Source organism: Rattus norvegicus, chromosome 12 (genome assembly GCF_036323735.1).
Source record: "Rattus norvegicus strain BN/NHsdMcwi chromosome 12, GRCr8, whole genome shotgun sequence".
NCBI lineage: Eukaryota > Metazoa > Chordata > Mammalia > Rodentia > Muridae > Rattus > Rattus norvegicus.
Window position 1 is genome coordinate 48,682,106 of NC_086030.1, and position 8,420 is coordinate 48,690,525.

At 54.4% G+C, this 8,420-nt stretch overlaps 1 protein-coding gene across 6 annotated transcripts in view; it reads left to right on the top strand.

Moving 5' to 3' along the window:
* The window catches only part of Cmklr1 (chemerin chemokine-like receptor 1), a 52,905-nt gene extending 47,177 nt beyond the window's left edge, over positions 1-5,728 (top strand). For 5 of the 6 annotated variants that reach the window (XM_006249509.5, XM_006249508.4, XM_006249507.5 and 2 more), the window contains exon 3: positions 258-5,728. In XM_006249509.5, coding sequence (XP_006249571.1) covers positions 260-1,378 — 1,119 coding nt within the window. In that variant the 5' untranslated portion in view covers positions 258-259 and the 3' untranslated portion in view covers positions 1,379-5,728. The remainder of the gene's footprint in view (positions 1-257) is intronic. The other variant, NM_022218.2, reaches the window with a different exon arrangement.
* The last annotated feature ends 2,692 nt before the right edge of the window (positions 5,729-8,420 follow it).

The following is an 8,420-nucleotide window of genomic DNA, read 5'->3' on the forward strand; positions in this document are numbered from 1 at the left end:
ACATGCACTTGCCTATGTGAACATGTGTACATACACACACACACAACACACACACACACACACACAAGTGTACACGCACATATACATACACAAACAGGCATGCGAATGCAAAATGAAAAGAAATTGCGAAGGGGGAGATGGTTGACGTCACGACCCTGGCCTTGCTCAGACGAGGAGGAAGTCTCGGTGGTGCCAGGCAATGCCTCAGCACCTGCCCACGGAGACCTTTAGCCCGTGAACCCTGTCCTCCCTTGCAGAGATGGAGTACGAGGGTTACAACGACTCCAGCATCTACGGTGAGGAGTATTCTGACGGCTCGGACTACATCGTGGACTTGGAGGAGGCGGGTCCACTGGAGGCCAAGGTGGCCGAGGTCTTCCTGGTGGTAATCTACAGCTTGGTGTGCTTCCTCGGGATCCTAGGCAATGGCCTGGTGATTGTCATCGCCACCTTCAAGATGAAGAAGACGGTGAACACCGTGTGGTTTGTCAACCTGGCCGTGGCTGACTTCCTGTTCAACATCTTCTTGCCCATCCACATCACCTATGCCGCTATGGACTACCACTGGGTGTTCGGGAAAGCCATGTGCAAGATTAGTAGCTTTCTGCTAAGCCACAACATGTACACCAGCGTCTTCCTGCTCACTGTCATCAGCTTCGACCGCTGCATCTCCGTGCTCCTCCCCGTCTGGTCCCAGAACCACCGCAGCGTGCGTCTGGCCTACATGACCTGCGTGGTTGTCTGGGTCCTGGCTTTCTTCCTGAGTTCCCCGTCCCTCGTCTTCCGGGACACGGTCAGCACCAGCCACGGGAAGATAACCTGCTTCAACAACTTCAGCCTGGCCGCGCCCGAGCCTTTCTCTCATTCCACCCACCCGCGAACAGACCCGGTAGGGTACAGCAGACATGTGGCGGTCACCGTCACCCGCTTCCTCTGTGGCTTCCTGATCCCCGTCTTCATCATCACGGCCTGTTACCTCACCATCGTCTTCAAGTTGCAGCGCAACCGCCTGGCCAAGACCAAGAAGCCCTTCAAGATCATCATCACCATCATCATCACCTTCTTCCTCTGCTGGTGCCCCTACCACACACTCTACCTGCTGGAGCTCCACCACACGGCTGTGCCAGCCTCTGTCTTCAGCCTGGGACTGCCCCTGGCCACAGCCGTTGCCATCGCCAACAGCTGTATGAACCCCATCCTGTACGTCTTCATGGGCCACGACTTCAAAAAATTCAAGGTGGCCCTTTTCTCCCGCCTGGTGAATGCCCTGAGCGAGGACACAGGACCCTCCTCCTACCCCAGTCACAGGAGCTTCACCAAGATGTCCTCATTGATTGAGAAGGCTTCAGTGAATGAGAAAGAGACCAGCACCCTCTGAGCCTTCCCTGGGACTGTCCCCAATGGGCTCCACAGCCCAGGGACTTGTCTCCTGAGGTAGGAGACACGCCTGGAGCCTTTGGGTATGCCCCAGCGCCCGCTACGTCTTGCGCAAGGCGGCCCATTGTTTTGGGTGGAGTTCCCAAGTGTGGACACTCTTCCAGCAAAATGGCAGACAAGCAACCTGAGCCCCTGCAGCAGGAGTATAGGACCAACTTCCACCGGCTCAGAAAAGGGAGGGTCTCTGAAACCAAGGTCTGAGCTGTGACCCACATACAGGCACACAATTTCACTGTGGATGCCCCAAACATGCTGCACAGTCTCCAGTGTGGGTGAGGACGTCACTGCAGACCTGTTATGGCGACATGACAGTCAAACCAGCAAATACCCCACCACCACTGTCATCCTCCAAGATCTTGACTTTGGATTTCAGAAAAATGGGGAGGACCAGGACCTGAGGGGCTTCATAGAACTTGCTTGCAAGGGCAGCCCAGGTGTGTGTGTGTGTATGTGCTTGTGTGTGTGTGTGTGTGTATGTGCATGTGTGTGTGTGTGTGTGTGTGTGTGTGTGTGTGTTGAAGAGGTGGAGACAGAGAGCAGAGAACCCCAAAGGATGTGGGTACAGGATATCTCACACCATCATGCCACAGGGAGACAGAGCTACAACGATGGGTGCTTGGGGGTTCAGATGGTGGCAGCTCTTTGCTTCAGTGTGTATACCCCCCTAGCACTGTACCCCCAGGCTGGAGGGGGGCTCTTCACAGAAGCTTCCAACCCATTCCAGCACTGGCTGGAAGGGCTTGGGATGTCCCTGGAGACTGGTCTGGGACTATCTTCAAAGCGTCTTCCAAAGGCTGCTGCTGACCAGCTCACCTGACTCCTCCTTGAACACACTCCCCACGTGGGGCATCACAGCCCCGATGGCAGCCCAGGATCAGGCCTCCCTCCCTTGACAGGGAAATGACTCACCCAACCCCATGCACTGTCAGTAACAAAGACCCAGGCCCAGCTCCACCTGGCTGATGTCATTCCCTCCCTGGGGATGGGGTCGCTTGCATTTATTTAACATGTCCCACACCATGTTAAGCACTTCACACGTTATCTTCTCATTTATTCTTCACGGAAACCTGGGGTAGGTCCTCGTGCATGTGAGGAAGCAGAGGCTCAGAGAGGTTAAGCAACTGGCCCAAGGGGGCCCAGCTAGGTGTTGGCAGAGACCGGATTAGAACCCCAGTTCTCCTGGCTGAAAGGAAGATGGAGAGTCAGCGGTGGGGGAAGCTAATGGGTTTGGGGTTTTAGCCACAAATACAGGTTTTTCAGTGGATCCACGTGGACACCTTAATAGCCTTTACGAGGTTTTGCATGTTGTTTTCAGAGCAATCCAACATTCGAAGAAAAGGCTGTCTCCAGCCTCAGCCCCCATGGGTCCCATCACGCACACCCTGAAATCTGCTGAGTGAGCATAGGAGGAGCCTGGCAGGTCAGCCTCTCTGGTCCAAGGCCTTCTGGCCCCTGCAGTGTCCTCTGTTCTCCTCCAAGCCACTTCTCCACCGGGGCAAAACACACAGACATGCGTCCTCTGGCCTGGCCAGTTCCCGAATTTTAGATTGCTGGGAGTCACACCTCATCAGGGGACAGACTGTTCCTCCCCGGTTGGGTCTTACGATGAGGCAGTTCCAAACTGATCCAAGCTGGAACCTCTGGCTTCTCGGAGAGCGGAATGTACAGGGGAGGTTTAGTACAGGGGAGGTTTAAAAATAGCCTCGTGTTCCCATTGTCCCGCCCCTACCCTCCCAGGGCTACACATGTGCAACCAAGGCATGCCAGGGTCTGGGATTCATCATATCAACAGAGATGCCTGTCCGTGACCAGGCCACATGGCCCCTTGGACAGTGCACTTCCTGGAGGGCTGGCCAGGCCAGGCAGGGGACCAGCAAATCTTTTGCCATTGGAAAAACTGACCAGCAGGAGTGTTACGCCAGTCCATGTCAACCCCCTAGAGCCCACCCTCTTCCTCTTCCTCCTGGCTGTCATAACACCCCTGTGCTGACTTCAGTTCACGCCAAGTGCTAAGTGAAACCTTCAGCCTTGTCCTCACGGACTTCTCACAGCCTAACTGCCCCCGATCCCCCGTCTCCCAGGACTTACATATAATCCCTGCAGCTGGCAAAGTGCTGTGGCCCTCTATGTCCCCCTAAAGACCAACAGGGCCAGCAGCGCCTTCTCTGGAGCTGGGACCCAGCAGATGGCCTCACGGGCTGCCCCCCGGGTGGGTGATGAGCGGTGGGACCAAGACAAGGTGTGGAGGGACAAGAAGGGGAGACCGCTGGAGTGTGGGGGAGGGGAGCGGAGTGTGCTTCTGAGCATCCAGATGCCAAGGAGCACTGTAGTCTGTGCTTGGACCCCGGGGAGGACGATGCTGTGTCCCTGTGTGGCATGCAGAAACTTAAGTAAGGGCCACACGGCTAGGAAGTAATGTGGGGCTTCAGGGCTTGGAACTGACATTACCTTTGTCAGCCTATGGAAACAGGATGGGGAGGGAGGAGGGAGGACAGAAGGGAAGACAGAAAGGAGGGAGGGAGAACAGGCAATGGAGTAAAGCCGCCCCACCTTGGAATCCCCATCTCTGTTGAGCCATCCAGGTTCTCTTTGAAACATCATCTCCAGGGACTCCCTGTCAAAAGAGTGACCTTGGGTCTGTGTTTTTTGAGGTCCCTCATGGGGAGGGTCAGACTTCTCCAAGGCCAGGGATGTGCCCTAGGGAAAGACTGGTGCTGCCTGGGGAGAGTGGGCTGGTGTTGAGTGGGTGGAAGGTCCAGGAGGGCTCCAGGTGGACCTGCAGGGGTGGCAGGCCAGGACTCCTGGGGAGGGAGAGAGCCATGTGGGAGCCCTGAGGGCTGGGCTGCAGGGAGCAGGGAACGGGAGGTGGACAGAAGACCAGGGCTGGGGAGACACTGTGCAGACTGATCTGCTCAGACCTGCTTGTTGAGTCTGCTGTGGAGAGCACTGGGAGGAGGAAGCCAGGAGGCTACAGCATTGAGCAGCAGGAGCCCCAGAGGCCTCCAGACTGGGAGAGCTGGAGAGAGCAGAGGGCTCGGTATTTAAAAGCTCTGAGCTTTCTCAGGGGAGCGGTTAGCAGGAAGCCAACGCTGGGCCCATCTGTGCAGCACAGAGGTCCTGCTGCATTAGTCTGTTGATGGAAATTAATTGTAAATATTATTCAAACGTACCTCCCAGTGCACAATTATACTTCTCAGGGGAGTTCTCTGAGTACATCGGGAAACTCTGTAAATAATACATACATTAGCCCAGGCGTGCTAATGCTGTGTCGAGGTTGTGGCTGCCAGAATCACTCCAAGTGTTTGTGCAGGGGGTTAGCCTTGGACACCCAGACGTGTCTCCTCCAGAGGATGGGGGCAACCCTAGGCATGCCACCCAACTCCTGGCCTAGATGCCTGGTCACTGGGCAGGTGGGGACACAGAGCTGGAGAGAGAGGAAGACACACAGGTCCAGAGAATGCCCCGCTGTGCTGAAGAGGTTCAGTGGCTGCTGCACTAAAAATGTGGCCTGGCTGTGCTCAGGCTTGGGGCAAGCACTTAGGGAGTCCTTTTTGATAAGACCCAGCGCCACGCCTATAGATGGATGAAGAGATGGAGAGATTCATAAAGGTGAGGGGTTTGCATAAGGTCATATAGTCAGTGAGAGCCCTGTCGTCTGGTTGTCTGTCTGTTAGAAAGTTCTTGCTTTCCCAAGAAGTTAGTCAGTCTCTGTCCTCCACCCCCAACCCCCACTCCCAACTCCTGCAAGTCCAAGGACTGCGTTGTCCTTGGAGGGGAAGGGTATGGCATTTACAGGGTTTGCCAGTCAGTTCCTCTCAGCCCTTGGGCTTTGGGAGAGACACTGCTTCAAGCCCATCCCTTCTCAGTGCCCCCCCCACTTCCCCTGGGTTTCACAGATCACAAAATTGAGCAGGATGGTGTGGTTTGGGGGACACCCCCTCCCACCTCACTGAGGGTGTCCACGTGCTCCTGAGAGTCAGTTTAAAAGATCAGCTTAGATACCCACGGTTCACCAAGCTGCCCCCTTCATCCCCGAGCTTTCAGCATCAGCTTCGGTGAACGTTTGCCCCGGGTCCAGCAGAATCCTGGCTGAAGTAGAGGCAGGTCTCAGCAAAAACCCGCTTTAGAGCAGAGGCAAGATATTCCTAAGACGTTTTCACTGTTGGCCTGGATGTGGGTAGGTGGTGTCTCTGGAAGTAATGACAGGAGCCGTAACAAACTCTCAATCTGTCTGTCTGAGATGAAGATGCCTTTTGAAAATAAAATTAAAGATCTTTTAGAAGCAAATCAATCCACGGTGTCTCCAGGAGTGACCTTCCCTCCATGTCCCTGAAAAGAGCAGCGTGAACAGATGTGGACAGCAGGGAATGTCGTCCCCCTCCCCACCATCTCTGTGAATGATGCTGCTTTACCTATGCTCTCCCTGCCCCCCACCCCCTAAATGTCACTATCTGCTAGTCATGGTCATGGCAGCTCCCCTGTAATCCTGGGATCAAAAAACGGAAGCAGGAGAGTTGGGAATTGGAAGCTAGCCTGGGCTACACAATGAGATCTTACTTCAAACACTACAGCCCCAAACCAAGTAAACAAGTCTCCAGCCTAGAGGCTCCATCTCCTCTTGAGACTGCCACTCCGTTCAGGTCGCAGGTGAGATCTCATCTTACTGTGGCATGGCCACCAGAATCACTCCACTCATGCCTTTAGTAGTCTCCTGCCTGCCCCCTGTTGGGAGGAGAACCCCATCAGGGCAGGGACCTGTGTGCTCCACTTGCCCTGTACCCCCAGAACCCCCAGAAGAGCTCAGCTTGGAAATGCTGCTTGCATTTTGCCACCACTGAATAATCCTACGATGGCATCCTTTCCCCTTGGTCACCTATTGTTGAAACCTCACAACACCCCACTTCCAAAGACTTCCACTTTGCTTGACTCGTGGAGAGGATGGGGTCCTGCTTCTACAGGTATGGAAACCAAGGTCCAGATCATGTATGAAAAGTAGGAGCTATGTTTTTTCCTGAAGCCGTTAGGAGCCCTCAAGGGGTGTAGAAGAGGTTTCCATTAACACCTTCTGCCTCCCTGGGCCCTCTTTCCTGATTGTCTGCAGCTTGGGAATAAAAGAACCAGATGCCTCCACCCCAGCCCGCCCACAGCCCCGCCCACAGTCCTATTGTTTCTCCTCTCTTCCAGACCAGGATTCTGTCAAAGGCTTGGCAGGCATGGCTGCCTTGACCACAGACTTCCTGTGCTTATCTTTCTGCTTGGAAGTCGTGAAAGCCCCAGCTGAGCATCGGGTCTGTGTTGGTGTGGATGGTCCTCACACAGGCAGGAGGGTCCCTGATGCCCTGAACCTCTGCAGCCCAGATCCGCTGGGAGAGACGGACCCAAGGCTTCTCTGTGTCCTGGTTTCCATCGCACAGATGTTTGGCTTCTTACAGCAAGCATCTGGATAGCGGAGCGAGTTTCTGGTTTGATTCCAGATGTTGGTCCGTGGACCCGGGAGTCAGGAAAGGGAGACCTGAGGCCTAAGTGGTTGGCCAATAGCATCAGATGGCTCTGGGTCAGTAGCAGTGTTTACAACACAAGGCTCTGGTCAGGCACCCATGCCTCACTGGGGAGGATTTACAAGGGATGGGTTCTCAGGTACGGGGAGAAGTGACCACACACAATGACCATCAGCCAACCTAAGTCACCCTGCTTAGACGCCTCCTCTTTATGGGTGAGGAAGAGGACACCAGGATCCATAGAGACGCCATTGGTTTGCATTGCATGCATTGAGTTAGGCTTGGGGGACTCGGAAAGAAGGCACTAATCCTGTTTTGATGAGTTAGTCATACCAAACCATGTGCTGGCTGCAGTGGTGTGGGAACCCTAGCCATACTGTGTGCTGGCTGCAGTGGTGTGGAAACCCTAGCCATACTGTGTACTGGTTGCAGGAGGGTGGGAATCCTAGCCATACTGTGTGCTGGCTGCAGTGGTGTGAGAACCCTAGCCATACTGTGTGCTGGCTGCAGTGGTGTGGGAACCCTAGCTATACTGTGTGCTGGTTGCAGGAGGGTGGGAATCGTAGCCATACTGTGTGCTGGCTGCAGCAGTGTGGGAATCCAAGCTTTGGGGATCCGAGCCATGGCCTTCCTCTCAGTAGACATTCTGCTTCCTGTTAAATAAGCCAGATCCCAAGGCTGAGTGGGGAGAAAGTCTGGTTGGTGAAGAGAGAAGACCCCATCCTGAGATGGGAGTAGAGACTGATTCTGGAATGTAATGCATGAGCTCCAGCAACACCCCTCTCACCCCAAATTCTCAGACTAGGAAGAGGTTGGACCCAACGGCTCCTCTCTCAACCCGTGAATGACAGCTAGAGGCTGGAACTGAGGTGGTGCTGGAGAACAGGGGTCTGAGCTCTCTGGTCCCTTTCCACTCTCACCATAGGGACACCAGCTTCCCGGCCAGTTGGAATTAAAGACACCGTTTTCTGTGGGCTGGAGGGATGGCTCAGTACTTAAGAGCACTTGTCACGGCCGGAGCCCTGACAGGACATCAAGAGCGATGATCAGACATTCACAGTGAAATCATCACTCGCTGATTTCAGGCAGAAAACTTTAGAAAACTCTAAACTCTAAAGAGGCACTGAAGCGTGCTAGGGCAGCAGCAGTATTTCCCCGACAGACCTTCAGGGACCTGCATATTCTCCAGCCCCGCCCCACCCCACCCCCTCTCAGCTAGCTCCCGTCCACCCCTCCTCCTCCCCCCACATACAGGGAATTGGCCTTGTGTGTGTGTGTGTGGGGGCGGCGGGGAGATGCAACTCTCTCTCTTTTTTTTTTTCTTTTCTTTTCTTTCTTTCTTTTTTTTTTTTTTTTTTTTGGTTCTTTTTTTTCGGAGCTGGGGACCGAACCCAGGGCCTTGCGCTTCCTAGGCAAGCGCTCTACCACTAAGCTAAATCCCCAGCCCCGTTCTTTTCTTTCTTTTTTTTCTTTCTTTTCTTTTCT